Source organism: Diaporthe citri, assembly GCF_014595645.1.
Source record: "Diaporthe citri strain NFHF-8-4 chromosome Unknown scaffold_6, whole genome shotgun sequence".
NCBI lineage: Eukaryota > Fungi > Ascomycota > Sordariomycetes > Diaporthales > Diaporthaceae > Diaporthe > Diaporthe citri.
Genome location: NW_025064851.1, coordinates 1051881 through 1072864, shown reverse-complemented (window position 1 = coordinate 1072864; position 20984 = coordinate 1051881). Strand labels below are relative to the sequence as shown.

General features: G+C 37.4%; 4 protein-coding genes across 4 annotated transcripts; 3 read left to right on the top strand and 1 right to left on the bottom strand.

The window, feature by feature from the left end:
• Positions 1-639: 639 nt before the first annotated feature.
• Positions 640-1619, top strand: INS49_012316 (uncharacterized protein; the record flags this gene model as incomplete). The annotated part of the gene is made up of 4 exons (XM_043173020.1): positions 640-681; positions 741-759; positions 822-1367; positions 1432-1619. The coding sequence occupies 4 exons, from the start codon at positions 640-642 to the stop codon at positions 1617-1619; spliced, it is 795 nt and encodes a 264-aa protein (XP_043022317.1).
• A 1235-nt stretch (positions 1620-2854) lies between these two features.
• Positions 2855-7998, top strand: INS49_012315 (uncharacterized protein; the record flags this gene model as incomplete). Its single annotated transcript, XM_043173019.1, has 18 exons — positions 2855-2959; positions 3025-3130; positions 3213-3300; positions 3367-3421; positions 3486-3990; positions 4068-4086; positions 4173-4256; positions 4317-4674; positions 4748-5002; positions 5062-5749; positions 5828-6000; positions 6107-6639; positions 6704-6753; positions 6804-6829; positions 6888-6927; positions 6996-7204; positions 7274-7915; positions 7972-7998. 18 exons carry the CDS (start codon positions 2855-2857, stop codon positions 7996-7998), a joined length of 3963 nt encoding a protein of 1320 aa, XP_043022316.1.
• Positions 7999-8585: 587 nt separating this feature from the next.
• On the bottom strand, positions 8586-9485 carry INS49_012314 (uncharacterized protein; the record flags this gene model as incomplete). Its single annotated transcript, XM_043173018.1, has 2 exons — positions 8586-8743; positions 8984-9485. The coding sequence occupies 2 exons, from the start codon at positions 9483-9485 to the stop codon at positions 8586-8588; spliced, it is 660 nt and encodes a 219-aa protein (XP_043022315.1).
• Positions 9486-10651: 1166 nt separating this feature from the next.
• INS49_012313 (uncharacterized protein) lies at positions 10652-11602 on the top strand (the record flags this gene model as incomplete). The annotated part of the gene is made up of 1 exon (XM_043173017.1): positions 10652-11602. The coding sequence occupies one exon, from the start codon at positions 10652-10654 to the stop codon at positions 11600-11602; it is 951 nt and encodes a 316-aa protein (XP_043022314.1).
• Positions 11603-20984: the final 9382 nt, after the last annotated feature.

The following is a 20984-nucleotide window of genomic DNA, read 5'->3' as shown; positions in this document are numbered from 1 at the left end:
CGGGGGTGCCGTTTACATGACACGGTGATTGTCACCTTTCATCTTGTCGTGTGCTGACGCCCAAACAGCCAAGCGATCATCACAACAAATGCCAAGGAGTTTCGATTGGTGTTGGGTGGTGTGCAGCCACGGGCCGGGCGCGGCCCAAGCTGGAGACACCGGGGCTATGCTAAGTCAGGGGCATCAATGTAAAATCGGCCTAGAAGAATGGCTTGGACATGAGCTGTGTCGCTCAGATGAATTGTCTCGGGGAATGCAGCACCAGTGTTGCATTGTTGCACAAGCCGAATGCGATTGCCTGTGAGACTTGCTCTGTCCAATGGGTTGATTGGACTGGTGTCTTCGGGTGAGATCCTGAGATGTCAGTTGTGCAGTATGCTTAATTTCGGATGGTGGAGAAATTGATCCTATTGCACACAACACTCCACGGATGCCTTGCTATCCTCTCAGCCGGGCGCGTGGGCGGGTATTCATAGAAGCTGCGAGATCCCATCGCTTCAAAGACTCTCAAATTCATGATCTTCTTCCAAAGTACATAGCATCCGCATCCAGTTCCACATCAACACAGCGCTGGCGCCGACTTTAGACTTTGGAGCATTTGCACTTCTCAAGACATCGGCTCCCTCCAATAGATCCAAGATGAGGTTTCTCTGTCTGCCCGGCGCATACGGCAGCGCTGATGTGAGTTCGCTCTTTGAAGAGAGGTGGGAAAGAAGATCCTTTACTGATACGAGTTCTAGAAATTCCAAGTTCAACTAGGTATGGGCGCATCAGTACCTCTCTTAGGAGACAATACCTTCTAACAATCTATGCTTTCCCAGCTCCCTTCTTGAAAGAGCTTACCGATGATGGTACCGCCTCATTCTACTTCTGCCATGGCCCATGCAAGGCGGTTCCCCCTCCCGGCTTCGAAGACTATTTTGGCCACCCACCATACTACAGGTTCATCGAGCCCGATGATAAGCCGGACGCGCCTCGATTCATCAAGAGAGCAAAGAAAGACGATGTGCTCTCTCGTATCCGCGAATTCCCATCCTGGTGCGAAACCCCCGAGGACACCATGCGAGAGCTGATGCGGGAGGGTCTTGCAACATCTCACCGCAGTGCCGACCGCGCGATCAAGTACCTTACGGAGGTGATGGCCAAACACGGTCCCTTTGATGGCATCATCGGCTACTCCGAAGGTGCGACTGTCGCTGCGACAATGCTTTTGCACGAGCAGAGGCTATTCCGCAAAGTTGGAATCGAACCCATGTTGAAGTACGCGATATTTTTCGCAGGCTGGCCACCGGTTGATCCGATCACGCACCACCTGGTGTTATCGGACGAGAATGAGGACAGGATAGACATCCCGACCTTGCACATTGGTAAGGTCCCACTCATCCTCGTCGGAAGACAAACTTATCTGAGCTCAACTAACACGTTATGAAGTGGGCTCTTTGGACCCATACATTGATGGCTCCATGGCGTTGTACAACGTCTGTGACGCAGATACTGCCTATCTCTTCGACCATGCCAAAGGACACACGCTCCCTCGTGACAGGGAGACAAACCGGGAAATCGGGGATATTGTGCGACAGGCCATCGAAGAGATGAGGGATGGGGGCGTTCTACCATAACCAATCGCATGTTTGCTTTCTTTCAGAATCTAGATAATAAATAGGTGTGCGCCATCATGTACTGTATATATTACATGCGGGAAGTATATTGATTATGGCATCAATGACTATATCCATGAGGCTGAGAAACGTGATTTCGCGCCAGGACACGTGTGGAAATAGTTGTATGTGGCTTTGAAAAAGTATATCTGTGTTACTCTTTTGTCTCATATGCAAATTGTCGCGAGTCGTGTTACGGGTGGAGTTTGATGCCCTGGAAATCAAAACGACTTTCCCTAAATGGACGAGAACCGGGGTCATGATTGGCGAAACTTTATCTTCGGGAGTGGAGATCAATATGAGCATCCAGGCGATCAACTCTATTTCAACAACCTCATTTGTGCAAGATATCGCAGTAGCCGGTTGCCAAGATCATATCTGCCATATCACGCATAAGCAATGCTCACTTCAATGAAATCTGGGAGCCTATCGCATCCCAAATCACGCTATTCACAGCTCGAGCTTCTTTTCCGGCACACAATATCTGGGGCTGAAGATACCCCTTTCGTTTTACCCAATACAGTATTCACAACGTGGCTCACCACGTTACATGATCAGAACCTTGCACCTGCATGACTAAAAAATCTGCCTTTCCAAATTGGAGCTTGCTTCAATAGATTACGATTCTTCGGAGTGCAGAAACATGCCGAGAGCGAGACTGGCTGGCAGAACGCCCAAAGACTCAAGAGGTCCGTTCGCCACGTTTCATCACTGACACCCGGGTTCAAGCGCCACCTTCCCCACGGGACGCTACTCACTAAAGAAAAGGGGGGGCCGTAGGAGAAAAACAAATCACGAAACAAACAGCGATCCCCCCTAGCGCTTCCCCCTGGAATCCACCCAGCATCTGGCATGGTTTCGGATGCGTCTCCGGGATGAGGGATAAACATCAGACGATCGCTATGGCACCTGTCACAACAGATATGCCACCACAGCTTATCACATGCCGGCGTGTGTGTACCCAATCCTGCCTCGCGGGCTGAATCTCCCTCGCCACCAAAACGGGCTGCGCCGTGTCCCGGTTTGAGCATGCTCAGCACAGCCTGCCCTGTTTGCCACGACACAAGTGCCGGTCGCCTTTTGGTATCCTGCAACTGCACAAACTGGGAACTATCGCCGCACCGTATTGTCAGTAACCCAGAAACGTCTGATGTGGGCTTGTGTTGAGAATAGCCGCGTGGTAAATTGAAGCCATCATGACTTCCAATGCACCCAACGAGCCGCCCGCAGCGCCGGCAGAGGCACGCGTGTTTGGCATCATTATCCAGCAGAAACATATGACAGCTGCATTCAATTTCGCAGTACGTTTGAAACTGGATTCACACTGAATCTCCATGATAAAATTCTCCAGTGCTAATGTTAATAGAGGATCTTCACGTACGCGACAACATGGGACAAGTTCGTGTTGCTGCTGTCAATGGGGGCAGCCGCATTGTCGGGATTGTCAATGCCATTACTGTTCCTTCTTTTCGGTAGGTTCGGGATCGAATGCGCTCAAATCTGAGGGTCCCCATTCATCGCTTGATACAAGTTTGCTGAAAGTGCTGCATGTAGGTAAACTGACGGAGGAGTTTACCGGTTTCTTCCGCCAGGGCGCCGACGAGACTGAAGCAGTCTTCACAAGCACCGTCAACAAATATGTGTAGGTGACTGTCCTGCTTCATGGAGTGTCTCTACAGAAGCAACAAAGCTAACGTTCTCTGGAAAGTCTATACATAGTCTACATCTTTGTTGCTAAGGTGTGCCTCTTGTACATCGCGAATGTAAGTACCGCCCCTAAACCGTGTGAGCGGCACGTGGCATTGATGACTGACGGCTCTACCAAAGCTTGGTTTCCGGACAACGAGTTTACGGATATCGTCAGCTATCAGACTAGCTTACCTCAAAGCTCTTTTTCACCTGCCCATCTCGACGCTGGATATGATCCCTCCGGGGCAAACGGCTGCCATAGTCACTATGACAGCCAACTCTCTGCAGGCAGGCATCTCCGAGAGGATGGGCCATCTTTGCTCCAGCCTGTCAGTCGCTGTTACTGGAGTGATCCTGTCACTTGTATTTGACTGGGCTCTTACCATCGTCGTCGGCTTGGGCTTGGTCCTGGTGGTATTCGTGTACACGTTTGCCACTGGCGCTGTCTCCACGAAGATGGCCGATTTACAAAATATTGACATCCAGTCTGCGTCCGTGGCCACTGACGCTCTCACATCGATGAAGATGTTAGCAGCCTGTGGGGCAGAATCAAAAATGGTGGATAGGTACTCCGAGGTCGTCGATAAAACTCGACGGATCGGTGCTCAGATGGCATGTCTGCTGGGTGTGCAGCATGGACTGAGTGAGTAGTCTCATCTAGTGGCCTGCCTGTATGTGTCTTTTTTGGTCTGAATACCTGCTTACAGCGTCTTATTACAGTTAATCTGATCATCAACGTGTAAGACCCGCACGCGACCCTTTTACCCTGTTTTCCTTTCCATGCACGTGAGGAATATCTTGCTAATTGGCCCATGCTTACTTCAGCACATTTGCCTTGGCTTTTTGGGTGGCTCTTCAAATGTATCAGTACCAACTTCTAGGCTCGAGCGGCCCTCAATCAGTGATAGTGTATGTCGAGACATTCCCACTGAAATTTCCACATCATTCAAACTAACCGGTATCACCAAGGGTCCTTCTCTGCGTGATGACCATCGCCTCCTCAGTGGGTCAGATTACTGGTCCTTTGACCGCGGCCTCTCAAGCAGCAGAGGCATGCGCGATTTTCCACACCATCATCGACACTCCAAAGACCACATACGGTACAGATGTGATTGGGGATGCCGGTGCTGAGGACCTTGTCCTACACAACGTCCATTTTACTTACGCCTCCCGACCCGATGTGAAGATCTTGGACGACTTATGCCTTCGCTTTCCCGCGGGAAAAGTCACTGCTATTGTCGGACCGTCCGGCTCTGGAAAGAGCACTATCGTGGGAATTCTACAAAGATGGTACGAATTCAATGGTGATCCCGTGTCCAATCCTATGGTAAGCTCTTCGTTGATTAACATGCTCATATGCAATATTACTTCGTCAATATCGGCACCTAACCTTGTTCCAGGTCTTACGGTTCCGGCACGGAATCGTTGCTGTCGGCCAGCGGCTACTATCCGAGCTTGATGTCAAGTGGTGGCGAAACCAGATTGGCCTTGTCCAACAAGACAACATCTTGTTCAACACAACGATTTACAAGAATGTTGAGTACGGCCTGATTGGAACTCAGTGGGAAGACTCAAGTGATCACAAGAAGGCCATGATGATCCGGTCTGCCTGCCAAGATGCTTTCGCAGACGAGTTCATCTCACGGCTTCCAGACGTACGTTCTCTCTTATCAAGGTGTGCGTCATCGATCAAGTACTCATCACAAGTTTGCAGGGTTATGATACCATGGTTGGGCAGTCCGGCCTCAAATTGAGCGGCGGCCAGCGCCAGCGAATTGCGATTGCGCGCGCCATCGTTAAACAGCCCAAGATCCTGATTCTCGACGAGGCAACATCCGCAATCGACGTCCACAGTGAGCAGATAGTGCAAGCAGCGCTGGATCGCGCAAGTAAAGGCCGCACCACAATAGTGATAGCACACCGTCTGGGAACCATCCAGAAAGCTGACAACATTGTTGTCCTGCGCGGTGGCCGCGTCATACAACAGGGTACCCATCAAGACCTCATGAGTGAGACTGGTGGGCCATATCATGTTCTTGCTACGACTCAGTCCGTCAACATGGGGGACGCTCTGCCAGATGAGAACATTTTGACAGAAGCTGAGGTTCGTATTTCAACATCTGAAGAGCAGCTGGATGATGTTGCCGATGCGACCTATTTCGAGGAGAAACGATCTGAACGAAGACCTGGGTTCAAACACGAGCTGGAGAGCGACTCCGGAGACGACGCTGGCTCGGAGGGCACTCTTCTTGGTGATGCTGACATTGAAGAGGGTTCACGCCCAATCGTGATGAAGAGGCCCGAGGAAAATCGCCTTGGGAGCGTCGGCACTTTGCTGTATGAACAGCGATCCAGATGGATACCGTACACGCTGGTTGCAACCGCAGCAGTGGGCGCAGGCTGTAAGTAGCAGTTTGCACCAAACCTTGAGCGAGCTTGCCTTGATCTACGATCAGTACTGACCTCGCCCATAATTACAGCAAGTACACCATTCCAGGCATTCATCTTCGCCAAGTTGATATCCTTGTTTTCATTGTGGGGGCACAGCCTGTCCGCGCTCACCAACTACTGGTGTCTCATTTTCGTCTACCTTGGTGTTGCTGCCGGTGTGAGCCACCTTGTACTTGTCTGGTCAACCGCTTCTGTTGGGTTTGTAAGTATTGTGCCCTGACATTCCCTATCTAGAAACCATGCAAGGCATTTTGACCGTATCAAAATTGCATGTGTTTCACTGTCCACCACTGACCAAGTTCCTACAGGCAATTACTCGTGCGTATCGTAAGGAATACTTTGGCAATGTCCTTAGCAAGCCAATGTCGTTCTTTGATGACAGCCAAGAGAATTCAATAGGGGCCCTGGTCGGCCGTCTCGCCGCAGACCCCTTCCAACTCCAACAACTCCTGGGTGCGAACACGGCAGCCATGCTCGTCTCATTCATAAACGTGCTAGGCTGCGTAGCCATATCCCTGGCCTTCGGGTGGAAACTGGCACTTGCAGCTTTCGGCACCTCCATGCCCGTCATCATCTTCGCCACTGTCTACCGAATCCGCCACGAGCGGAAACTGGATGCGATGGGAGCCGTCGTGTTCGCAGAGAGTGCTGCGTTCGCAGCTGAGAGCATAGCCGCCATGCGCACCGTCTCCAGTTTGACTATGGAGGCGAGTGTGTGCGAGCGCTATGATAAAGTCCTCCGGAAGCATGTTAAAGATGCCTTCCGTGAAGGTGTCCTGTCAACATGGCTGTTCTCGTTCAGCGACAGTATTGCGTTACTTTGTATGGCCTTTGTGCTTTGGTGAGTAGAGCTACCGGAAGACCGTCACGGTGTGCAGCTGAGTCTAATGAACCGTGAATTCTAGGCTGGGGACACGCCTCTTGGCATCACATGAGTATACCCCGTTCCAATACAGTAAGTGTCTCTCTTACCTCTAACCGTGACACACTCACTGACCTTTCCAGTTCTCGTTTATAATGCCGTCGTGCAAGTAAGCTTTCTGCTGTCGCAACCATGCAACGGTGCCGTATTGACGTCTCTTTACTCAGGGCGCTTTATCGACAGGGGCGTGGCTGAGCTTTGGACCAAGTAAGAATACTCTACGTCTGCGCATGGCCTGATTTGTGAGAAGTGCTAACACATGTTCCGTTATAAAGACATTGCCGCAGCGACAGCCGCGGCCGACCGTGTACTAGCAGCCCGTGAAGACCATGACGATGACGAGTTCTCAACATTCGACGGCACCAGCGGCAATGACGAATTCAACGATGAGTCAGAGAAAGGCATCGCATTTGACTTCAGAAATGTGTGGTTCAGCTACCCAACAAGGCCAGACGTCCCGGTTCTCAAGGGCCTGGACCTTCAGGTTAGTCGTTGCGCACTGTTGAATGACCTCTCGATGCCGGAGACTGACTGGTGCATTCGCTGCTTATAGGTCAGGAATGGACAGGTAGCGGCGATCGTGGGGTCTTCCGGTTCAGGTAAAACCACGGTCATCTCGCTCATTGAGCGGTTCTATAGGGCCCAGTCTGGAGATGTGCGATACGACGGAAGGTCTATTGACAACCTAGACCTGGCATCCTACCGCTCGAACCTGTCACTAGTAGCTCAGGAGCCCTGTCTATTCAGTGGCTCTGTTCGCCAGAACATCATGTTCGGTGTCAGTCGACACGAGGACGAGATGGACGACGACGAGCGCGTGCACATGGCGGCGCGCGCTGCCGGCATACACGATTTCGTGGTATCTCTGCCCGAGGGCTACGAGACTGACATAGGCACGGCGGGCGTCGCATTGTCAGGTGGCCAGAAACAGCGCATCTCCATCGCACGTGCTCTCATCCGCAACCCCAGCGTTCTGCTTCTAGATGAGGCAACCAGTAGCCTGGACAGCGAGACAGAGCGGAAGATTCAGGAGGTATTTGATGCTGAGAGGGGCAAGAGGACTGTTCTCATGATTGCGCATCGGCTGGCGACTGTCCAAAATGCCGATGTCATTTTCGTGATGAACGATGGCGTGGTGGCGGAGAAGGGAAACCACGCAACCCTGCTGGGCAAACGTGGCCTATACTATCAGATGGTGAGTCGGTTCCAAACCGAGAAAGCGTTGTGATGTGCGTGCTAACCATTGCGCAGTGCCAATCTCAGGCTTTAGACAAGTAGATTTGAATTTAGGCGGTAAAGAAATGTGGCTCTGATATTTAATTGGCAAAGACAATGACGCCTTAGTAGGCATTTTGTGATGTTTGCTCAGCCACCTTGTATGTGAACTGGGCAAGTTCGTGCCGTTCAGTTGATTAGCCCTGACCTCGGGAGTACTCAACTTGAAGCCTTCTCCTGCCACTCCTTCATCCCACTGAAAGCTTTTTGACCCAGAATACGTTGTATGTGATCTTTCGTCAATGTGCACCACTATACGTTGGTGGAACATGATCTGAACATGGCCCTCTGGTTCGCTCAATCGAAAGTACGCTGGGAGCATGATATAGACGCAACCGATTTGTCGCCTCGAAGACTTTGTAGGGAGTTGCAAAGATGAATTTCTCGCAACTGAAGCCCACACCCGCGAATTACCTGGCCCAGTAACAACCCCCCAAGCGAGGGTATAAAGGCGTTGATGCACTCTCGGGGCAGGCCCTGGAAGAAGACCATGCGCGGGGAATCTGATCTCAGCAAGATGTCTGCCAGAGAGGGCGACAAGACCAGCCGGTAGATCATGCGACGAAAAGGAGCTCGAAGTCCGAGTCGGATCATCTGGTCACATTTCCGGTACTGAAATGGAGGGTCTCGTTCATGCACGTGCTTTTGTCGGCACTGAGGAGGTGCAGGCGCAGGGGCTCGGCCATGTCGTGGGCCATGCCGGTGCCAACAGCCCTCTTCAATACCACCAGACCGAGGGAAATAGCCACTTTGCAATCAGCACACACAGCGTGCAGATGATTGGTCGCCCTCATCAATACTCTCACCGGCCCTGTCTCCGAATCCACGAGCCATGCGGCAGCCTCGAACATCTTCATTCGAAACAAGACGGATCAGTCTGACATTTGTCCGTCGGCCGCATCTGATGAGGGTGATGGTGGTTGAAGGTTTTCAACTGTATCACTAATCAGTCTCTCGTCACCAATTATTCTTGTTGCCAAAGTGTTACCTTTCTTGCGGAGCTTGCGCAGCTCCTCCTTGGCCTCCTCGAGCTCCCAGTTATAAAATCGTTCGGACTGCTCGCGCATCAGAACGTCCCACCTGGCCTGTTTAAGCTCTGCTTTTAAGGCCATGATCTTTGTTTGATTCAACTGTGCATTGAAAAGCCGAATTTGCAAAGATTTGCACTCCTCCAAAGGCAGGGTTATGCCCCCAGTCGCAAGCTTCGCATTCGGCTCTTGTTCTTCTTCACAGGAGTCTATCGAGGGCACAAAGAAATAGTCTTCTTGAGGACTTCCCTTCTTAGATTGAATGTCTGATTGAGTCTTGGTCGGCGGTTCTTCGCTCTTTGGCGTCTCAATGACACTCGTCGGAGGCGTGCCGGTCTTCGTCGTGTCGGTCTTCGGCGTGTCATGGGCCGTCGTCGACGAATGGCCCCGCCGATGCAGCCTCCATCGGCGTGGTATTTTGAACCGGGATAATCTTTCCATGAGGGGTGCGGTTTGTGTCATGGTCGTTGGAGGTGGTTTTTCGGATTTCAAACGCAGAAGGGTTAGCAAAATTTGGAGTCCCGGGCATTTTGTTCTTCTATCAAGAGCGCACACCCTTTATCTTTGCCGAAGGCCTGATACATTCTACTTATTTTCTAGCAATTCGTGCTTGCTGCCCAGCTATAGTCATTGGCCTTGGTGTGCTGCGCTTAACGACCCCGTATCACTTTACTAATAGAGGCCGACGAAGTTAAGTCCCATAAGCCTGAGTCCAGCGGTGTTTTCCTTGGTAGCTAGCTTATTACCCAGTCGCAGCACTCTCCATTGGGCGCAAGACTTGAGGTCACACTTTCGCGACTGCCTTGCAGCGCCACGCTAAATTGGAGCTTCGAGTGCTAGTCTAGCCCGCTGTCAAACTCCGTCAGCGTTCTAGCATCTTTCTAGGGCGTTTCCATGGGACGCGCGTATTTTATGATTGGGTGAACATTGCGCATCGCCAATGTCAGCGGCAAAGTTCGTTGATGGGCGAGTTTAGATTCTCCTGGCCGTAGTCGTAGAAAACCCCGATTATCAGGGGCATATGGACTAGTTGATTCGCCATTCGGACGGGCTCTTATGGGCGGAACGCCGAATTAAAGGCAAAGGCAAAGTTGGTGTCGGCAGAGCCGGGTGCGAACCTCCACTTGCTGTCGACCCACCGCGACGCGATGCAGAACTATTCGTCATTTTGACGACGCTCCTTCTCATAGGTGTCTATGACTGCTTGTCGAAAAGAATATCAGTAAAAAATACTCGAAATGTATTTCCAAATGAGCGTCTATGTAATTGCGCTATGTAGCTCTCGACGCTCGCGATGTGGAGGATGCACTGCGTCTTGGCCAGAACCATCAACACAAAGAGAATTATGAGCTATTCACTAAGTTTCTGGAAGCACGCGCGACAGTGATTTCCTGATCTATAAGAAGATCTGACAGTCATTACAGTTGAGCTTCGTTGGTGCGCTTGCGTCATAAAAGCAGAGAGATACATCATAGGACAACGATGAACCTCCAGAAAATATGAGCCGAGGCTCGTCAATATTCTTCCCTTTTAAGAGATAAGATCAATCTGTGAGTTTGTAAATTTTCGACGATACCAAATTCTTCCGTGGCGTCGATGCATGCTTTCTTCGGGTACGCCTTCTCGTCATGGACTCAGTCAACACGTATCCACCAACAGGACTAGCACGCCTCGTCTCGCAAGCGGGCGTCGCCAAATCCCGGCTCAGCTATCCGGAAATTGCCATCAAGACATTCATGGGCGGCGTTTTTATCTCATTCGGGGCCCTCGCAGACCTGGTCATCGCCTCGGGGTGTCCCGGCCTCCGCGAATCCAACCCGGCCCTTGCAACGATGATCGCCGGCTTCACGTTCCCGCCGGGCCTCGTGCTCATCATTCTCACGAACATGGAGCTAGTCACCAGCAACATGTTCGTGATGCCATTCACCTGGTTGCAGAGGAAGATCACACTCTTCGACGTGATGAAGAACTGGGTTCTCGGCTACATTGGCAATCTCGCAGGCGCCCTCTTTGTGGCAGGCTTCCTCGCCTGGTGGACCGACTCACTGAGCACGGACGCGGAATCAGCCTACGCCGTCACCCAGGCAGAAGGGAGGGTCAACGTCCAGTGGAGCGCCAACTTCCTCCGGGGCATTGGCTGCAACTGGTTCGTGGCGCTGGCGTTGTTCCTCTCGCTCGGCAGCGTCGAGTTCGTCAGCAAGATCTACTGTATCTGGATACCGATCTGGGCGTTCGTCATCCTGGGCTACCAACACAGCATCGCCAACTTTTTCCAAGTGCCACTTGGGATGTTCTACGGGACGAACTTTGGGGTCGGCAAGTTTATATACCAGAGTACTATACCCGTCACACTGGGGAAAATTGTCGGTGGAATGATATTTGGGGCTATGGTCTTTTGGTGTTTGTATGGAAGACACGACGAGTCCCATGAAAAGGAAAAGTCGCTTGGTTCTGACCAGGAGGATGATCACGCTGCCAAAGAGATGGAAGCGGGTACCGCTCTCGGGGTATCTCATGCTAGGAATGGCAGTGTGTATAGAGGGCCTTATGATCGAACTAGCTTGGCCGGTGCTGTCTGATGGCCTGGGGGCGGGTAAGCGGCACTGCAAATGTGACCACGATGATATCATCCAAAGAACTTCGGTGCAAGCCGGGTAAGCTACAGCTACTAGCTAGGCTTCAAATAGGCCAAGACTTCGTCAAGTATGCATTGCTTTGGGGATTTGAGGTGCTGGATGTACAGTGGAACACGGAAGTAGCGAAGAAGACTGAGTCATTAGCTGGGCTTCAACTTGTGCCAATAACATATCTTTTATTATTTCTTAACACTCCAACCTAGTTGAGACTCATTGAAGCTGGACTTTATGTTGGTAGGTCTCTCGTATGTATAATAATCGTATGGGAAGCAATCATATATTGGTGTTGTTCTGTCTAAGTTCTAAGAGGCTATGTACCTCGTAGGAAATAACTAAAGTAGCCTCTTAATAGCAAGGGTTATACTTATTAATACTTAAAGTTTTCTCTTTTTTTAATAAGTATATATAATCCTTATTATAATTAACTTAAAATTATAATTTATTGCATATTATATATATATAATCTTTATTATAAAAAAGCATTATTAAAAAAGCTTAAAATTATAACTTATAAGTTTTAAAATAAGTTTTAGCAATCCTTGCCATTATATCATTCCTTAAACTTATAATTATTATTATTATACCATCCCTTAAATATTATACTTATTATTCTTAATACTTAGCTTTTAGGGTTGCTTTCTTGCAAAAATTATTAACTTTTATATAAGAGCCTTAATTTTAAATCTTTTCTTTATAGGGAAAGTTAATGCTTATAAAGCTAATACCAAACCCTTTAGCTTATATTTATTTTTATTATATATCTTTATAATATAAATATTATTATCTTTATCTTTATTCTTATTATTAAAATATACTTAATATTACTTTAAATTAATTTCCTTTAATTACTTTTTATTTTTTTAAAATTAAGCATTATAAGCAGCCTACTTATTTATTATCTTCTTTTTTTACTTTTTATTATTTTTTTTTAATTTTCTTAATAATTATTTTTTGCTTAAGTTGCTTAAGTAATAATATATATTTCTTAATAAATTTCTTTATATATAAGCCTTATATATACTTATTAATAATTTAATATAAAAAGTTTTAAAGCTAAGTTAATATAATAATTTAATTTTTTAATAGCTAAATCTTTTTAATTTAATATATATAAAAAATATTTAAAATTAAAACTTTTATTAAGTTATTTATTATAAAAATTGCAATAATTTAATATTTAAGATAATAATTACCTTAATAATTCTTATTATTAAAAATGTTATATAATTTTGCATTAAAAGTTTTAATGCTTTTAATATAAATATATAACTTTTTAACTATATTATTAAAAAATATTTGCTTATCTTAATACTAAAAGTTATTAATAATTTAAATAATAATTATTATAATAATATTATTTAAGAAAAGTATTTTAACTTAAGCTATAATTATAACCTTTAGCTTATTAATTTTAATAATTCCTTAAAAGTTTATCTTAATAAGCAGTTTGCTTTTTTTAATGCTTAATATAAAAGTAAAGTTAAAGGTAGTTTTTATAATCTTTATTAAGATTTTATTAACTTAATTTTAATTATTTTTATTATTAATAATAATTAAATTACTATTAATATTAAGTAAATAAGAATTATTATTATTAATATTTTTATTAATATTTATTAAATAAGTAAGTAAATAAAAGTTATTATTATTAACATCCTTATTAATATTTATTAAATAAGCATTATTAGCAATAACCTTACTATAAGAATTAATAAAATTAATAAGCTTATTTTTATCCTTATTAATTAAGATAATTTTAACCCTTTTTATAGCCTTAATAATAATTTTAATCTTTATTTTATTGCTTAATTAAAATATAGTTATAATGTTTATTTTATTAATTAAGGTTGTAATTATAATATTTGCAAGGGAATCTTAATTTTAATTAAGGATTATGGCAAGGCTATCTTTAATATTAATTATATTAATGGTAATTATGGCAATAGTTATATTAAGTATATTTTTAGCATAGGCAGCAAATGCAATATTTATTAAATAATTTTACTTATTATTATTATCTTTATAAGGCATATTAATAAAAGTATTAAATAACTCTTATAAGTTATTATTAGTATTTTTTATTATAATAAAAAGAAAAAGATTTTATAAGAATTTAGCAATTAAAATAAATATTTATAATGCAAAACTTTGCAATTATTATATAATAATTATTAATTCATTCTTTAATTATAAGAAAAGTTAATAAGTTATAAATAAATTTAATAAATATTAATTTTAATATTACTATTAATAAATAATAATAAAAGGTAATAATAATAATAAGGTTAACTTTAAAATAATAATTATTAATAATATTAATAATTATAAGATTATCTTTATATATAATAAGGTATTAAAAAGGTATTAATTAAAGTATAAAAGGTTAAAGTTTATATTAAGAGTTTTAAGTTTAAAAGGTATAAGGTTTTATAGCTAGCAATAGCAAGGTTAAAAGGAAAAGGTATTAGTAATAAGTTGCTTCTTTTTTAATAAAAAGGGGCTATTTTAGGTTTCTTAACTAACTTATTTACCTATATATAAAGCTTATTATTATTAATAAGCTTTTATAATATAATATTTAAAGTTAGTTTTATTATTACATTAGTAAGATTATCTTTTTTATTTATTTACCTTACTTTAATAATCTTTCTTATTTTATATAACTCTTATAATAATATAATATTAATTATAAGGTACTTTTCCTTTATTATTCTTAACTTTATAAAGCATTTATATAAGCTATATAAGTTTATATAAATAATTAAAAGTATATTTAGCAATAAAAATTATTTTATAACTATCTTAATTATTATAATTAAGAAAATTTTAATATTTACTTTATTTATTATGCTATAAATTTTGCTTATTAATATGCTTTAAATAATATATTTATACTTTATTAATAATTAATAAAGAATATTACTTATTATTATAAATCCTTTAGTTTCCTTGCAAGTTTTATTTATAAGAATAATAATATATCTAAGTTAAGATATTAAATTTTAATTATTTATAAATAATCTATTTATAAATATAAAAAGTTTTATTATTTTAAAATTAAGGAATATATATTTAATTCCTTATATAGCATTATTTATTTATTATAATAATTATATATTTAAGCTCTTATAATTTCCTGCCTTTAAGTTTTATACTTATACAGCTATTAAAAGATTATACAAGGCTTTTAATTAGCAAATTAAAGCTATATATACTTTATAGGCTCTTTATTTAAGGTATTTCTAAGAAGCGTCTTTAATTATTGCATTAATAAGGGCAAATTTATTAGCTTATCCCTTTTATTAAGTAGTAATTAAGCTAATGATATTTATAATTATATAAGCCTTATTATAATTTATTAAGTTTTTAGGCATTAGCTCTTATTTTAATTTTCCTTATAATTTTGCAGCCTTTATTTTAATTTCCTCCTTATCTTAAAATTTTAGCATAAATAAAATTAATATATTATTTATTTATATACCTATTATCTTAAAGGGTTATATAAGCTTTATAATTATTAAGTAAGAATTATATATAAAGTAATTTATTTTAAGCTTTTATTAATAATATCTTTAATATATATTAAATTAATAAATGCTAAATTTTACTATATTATATAAGGATTAAATAATATAAATAATTATGCTTAAAAGATATTTATTCTTTAATTTCTTTAATAGCTTTATAAGGATTATCTTGTATAATTTTAACTTTGCTTAAAAATAGGCTTAAGTAATATCTTAAAGTATAAGAATTATGCCTTTTTCTTAAATTAATAAAGAGGTAAGTATAAAGATTATTTATTAGCTTATTCTTTAAATAATTAAGCTTTATATTAAAATTAATTTCTTTTTATTATTATTATAACCTTAAATAATAAATTAAGATTTTTTATATAGTTTTATAGTTTTACCTTTTACTTCTTATATTATATAAAACTTAAAAAGATAATATTTATTATATTGCTTTGCTAATTATTTCTTAATTTAAAAAATACTTTTAATAATAAGGTTATTAATTTCCATTTTATTAAACTCTTTAAATAATAAGCTTAGTATTATAATAACTTTATCTTATTTTAATTTAATTGCTAAATTATAGTTTTTATTTTCTTTCTTTAAGATATATAATATAATAATATAGTTTTTTATTTTTAATAATAATAATTATATAATAAATTGCATTTAAGGTTTTATAGCTAAGTTTTTTGCTTATAAGGGTTATATTTTCTTATTATTATTTTAATAATATAATTAAATAATCATTAACTTAAACATTGCGGCTTTATTTAATATATTTAAGGTTATATTATGGCTATTTATAATAATAACCTTATATAAATTCTTTTATCCTTCTTTCTTTCTTTATATATAAACTTTGCATTATAGTAAATATTTTATGCTAAAGATAGATTTAATCTTAATATTTAATGCATTTTATACTTATTATTTAGCTATAGTTTTTTATAGCATCTTTATAGCCTTTAAAATAACCTTTGCTTGCTTTTATGTTAATAATAATAATAATAATTTATATAATACTTATAAGTAAATATTAAAAATTAAGAGCATAAAAATTAATTTATTTAATTTAGCAATATTATTAATAGCTTTTATAACTATTTATAAAATAATATTATTATTTATGCTATTATATAATTTAATATATAAAATTTTATATACTTATTTAAGGGCTTAATAGTATTTCTTAACTTTCCTAATAAACTAATATACCTTTATAAGAACTTATTTACATTTAATTCTCATTATCTATGCCTTTAAATAAAATTCCAAGGATATAAAGTTCATTCCCATATTATATTTAATAATATTTAATAATTCTTAATATATATTAATTTAAAGCATTTATAATATTTATTATACAGTTTTTATAAATATAAATTTTAAGAATTTTACTTCTTAAAAAGCAATAACTTAATTTATAATATAAAGAATTAAGTATTTGCTTAAATATATTATATTAACTAAGATTTTATAATTAAATTTATAATTATTATATAATATAAACTTAAAATATTTAAACGCAAATCTATTTATTTAATAATAATAATATATTTTTTTAATCTTTATTATTGCTTATTTATTAATATTTAAATTATTAGCTTTTTTAAGCATTTAATATAGCTAATTTATTAATAAGTATTTAAAGTAATAATAAAGTCTCCTTATTTCTATTTCTAAAAAGAAATACATAGCATTAATAATTTAATTTAAGAAAAACCATAAGTAACCCTATTTTCTAAGTATTAATATAATAATTACATTATTAAAGGAAATTATTTTATTTATAATATTATTATAATATACTTAAAGCCTATTTATATTTATTAAGTAAAGCAAGAATAGGGTTTATGCTTAAATAATATAAAAGTTAATATAATTAACTAGGGTAAAAACTTCCATTATACTAAGCAAATTAATAATTATCCCATTACTAAATTTAACTTTAGCTTTTCTTGCAGCAATTATATTAATTTAATACTTTAGGTTTTTTCATTATAATATAAGAAATTACTTATATCCAACTATAAATATTAATAATACTCTTATATTTGGTAAAATTCCTTAAAAATAAGTTTAATTATATTTATTCTTTAAGATAAATTAACTAGCTGCAATAATCATTTCTATTTAAAAGATATTATTTTTTATAATTTAATATATAAATACTTTATTAGCTAAGAAATTAATATTTATATAATAAACCTTTTTATTAAGTCTTATCTTTATAATATAAGTATTATTATTATAATTATTATTTTAATCTTATTTATCTTTATATTTATAAAATTTATCTTTATTATTTATCTTATATTCTTTAAACTTACTTAAAAAAGTATTAAAATTATTATTATAACCTTTATATTTATATTATATTAAATAACTTCTTTTTGCTAAATATTGCTTATTAGCTAAATATTTAATTAATTAGCATTTTTTCTTCTTATAAATATAATATCTTTTCTTTTAAGGTTATCTTTCTTTTCCTTCTTTATAAGCATTATTACTTTAAGCTTTATAATTAATATTATAAGATCTTAATTACTTAAAGCTTAAATGGCTTAAATTTAATTAACTAAATCTTTAATTTCCTTAAAATACTTAAAATTATAATTATTATCCTTTTCTTAGCTTTTAGCTATTATATTTATAATTAATATAATATTAATTTAAAACCTTATTTATAATATAAATTATAATTATATAGCTAAGTTATATTTTTATTATAAATTTTAAATTTAAAAATAATTCTTTATATAATTAAGCTAGCTTAAAAAAAGCTATTTTTAGCTTAAGAACTTCTTTATAAGCTTTAATTATTATTATTTTTAAGTTATCCTCCTTAATATAATTTTAACTTAATACTTATTAATAAAGTTATAGCTTATTAAGCATTAAATATAAAACCTTATATAAATCTTTATTTAAATTTTATACTTTTATCTTTATAAATATTATTATTATTTAATTTATATAATAATATTAATAATTAAGGTTTATATTAAAATATATTTTAATTTTAAAATATATTATTATAAATATATTAATTTAATTTATAAAATAAAGATAATAAGCCTTAGCTTAATCTTTAAGCATTTAAAGAAAAACTATATAAAATTAACTTAACTAAATTTTAATATAATAATAAATATTAAAAAACATTTTTATTTTATTATTTAATAAGTTATATAAATCCCTAATATATTTATAAAAATTATTAAAAATTTTTATAAATTATACTAACTTTATTAAATTTAAGCATTTATTAAAAATATATTATAAGGAAAAAATTTTATATAAGTTATACTTTTTATTTAACAAAGGTATTTTTAAGGCAACTTAAAATTATATTAAGTATAATATATATTTTTAATATAAGCTTTATTTTTATCTCTTTACTAATAATAATAAGCTTTGCTAGCTATATTAATTTTTAATAAATTATATTATTAAGTTTAGGTTTTATAATTATGCACTTAAAGCTAATAGCAGTAATAAATATTATCCTAGGGACTACCCTTTTAATAATTATTATTATTTAAAGCCTATTTATAGTTCTTATAAAGACTATGCTTATAATTGCTATCTTTAAAATTATATATAATATTTATTTATGCTTAATTTTAAGGCTAATAAAATATTACATAGCTTATTATTAATTTATTTTAATCTTTCTTTAACTTAAGTTATAATAATTAATTATAATGCTATAAGTTGGTTATTATATCTTATATAAATGCTTTATATCTAAAGAAAGACTTTTAAGCATTATTAGCAAGAATTTAATAATACTTTAAATATTACTTATATTTATGCTATATAGTTCTTATAATAAGTAATAAAAAAATTATTATTATAAAGGCTTTATTATATATAGCTTGTTAAAGTACTTGCTAAGTAGGTAATTAAGTATTTTATTAATGCTCCTTATATAAGGGCCGTAAATTATAGTTTTAAGTTAATATATTTATAATAAGCTAAATTAATTAAAGTTTAAGCAAGCATTTTATTAACTATATACCCTTTAATAAGAGCTAATAGCTTCTTAGCATTATTAACTATGCTTATAAGTTTTTATAATAAATATTATAAGGAATAAGATTAATAAAATAAAGAGATATTAATAAAATAGGTAATATTTAAAAGTAAGTTAATAATAATAGTTTAATAAAAAGCAAGTTATAATTATTAAAAAAAAAAAGTTATTAATTCCTTTAAGCCTTAAAAGCTAAGGCTTTCTTTTATTATTAAGTCCTTTTATATTAGCTAAAAGCATAATGCATAACTTACGTTTACTTATAACATAGCATTACATTAGCTTTAACAATTATAATAATTATAAGCTTTATCCATTAATAAAATGAAGCTTTATTAAGTTTTACTAGGTTTTAAAGAGAAGTTAAAAATAGGTTTATTTTTAATAAAGTCTTATGCATAATAAATGCATATCTCTTAAATAGCGATAAATATATATATAAATATTACAAGGAATGCTATTTAGTTTATTTAATCTTTATAATATTTACTTAAAAAGTTTAATAATATAAAAAGGCTTAAAAAAGCAGTTATTGCTATATAATGCTTATTAATAAAGAAGATATAATTTTTAAGTTAAGGAAATCCTTATAAAGTTACTTCTTTTACTTTATTAATTTATAATGCTTATAATTATTAATTAATATTAATAGATTTCTTATATGTATGATAATTATATGGAAAGTAATTATGTATTAGTATTGTTCTGTTTAAGTTCTAAGAGGCTACGTACCCCGTAGGGGATAACTAAAGTAGCCTCCTAATAGCGAGGGTCGTACTTGCCAACACTTCAAGTCTACCACACGACACCAGTGGTGTGAGCTACAAAACCTAGCTAATTTCTCCAGCAGTCAAGTTTGCAGCTGTGTAGTGACCTAGACATCGTGGCTTACAACAGAGGGATTGGTTTCGTAGGATCCTCTCTGGAGACATGAATACGCGGTTTAAGGCCAGTAGTACCCATGGGCCAATACTAGTCATGCTTGACATACCATAGCCCGCAATTCGTCAATACTTAAGCATATATGTAGTGACATTGGCGGCAAAGAAAACAGCGGTACTGATGGGGTAGGTGCACATGATGTGTCATATCGAATCACTCGGATTCGGACCAGACGAGGCTCACAGGTCGTGCCGCCTACCCAATCAGAAGACGTGACCAGCAGCTAGTACGTATTCAATTATATTTGTTATTATATATCAGGTTTAATCCTTACCGCCAGCCGGGTGAAGGCTCACCTAATGGTCTGCCTCAGGCATCACAGTCAAGTCAAGTGGCACTCATATCGGAGAATAAACGTGCTTTCTCGACCAGTAGAGGCTCGGTGACGACGGGCAACTGTATTGGACTGCACGATTGAAGTACTAGTGTCCCCACCCCGAGCATGTTAACACAAGGCCGTGTTACCCGCAGGCAGGCATGAGCAGGCTGATGCAGGCCACATGTTGGGTCAACTTCTGAAAACTCTACCAAGTGAGAGCTGCCACGGTAAGGATCTTGCCCACACGGGTGTCACGATGGACTCAATACGAGGTTGGGCGAGCCCGCCGCCACGGAAATTTCCAGTCCGCCCACTCAGTCCTCGAGCGCATAATGAAGGAAGTTCTCCGAGCTCATATCGAGTAAAGCGGCTTCTCGGGAGTGATCCTCCATGCAACCGGTGCCACATAACGCACTGCTAAAACAGGGGAGAAGTTGAAGTTGGTGACATTCTCAGCCTATTCCATGACTCGGACGCCTTGGCGCTCGTAGGTGAAAGGAGGGCGCA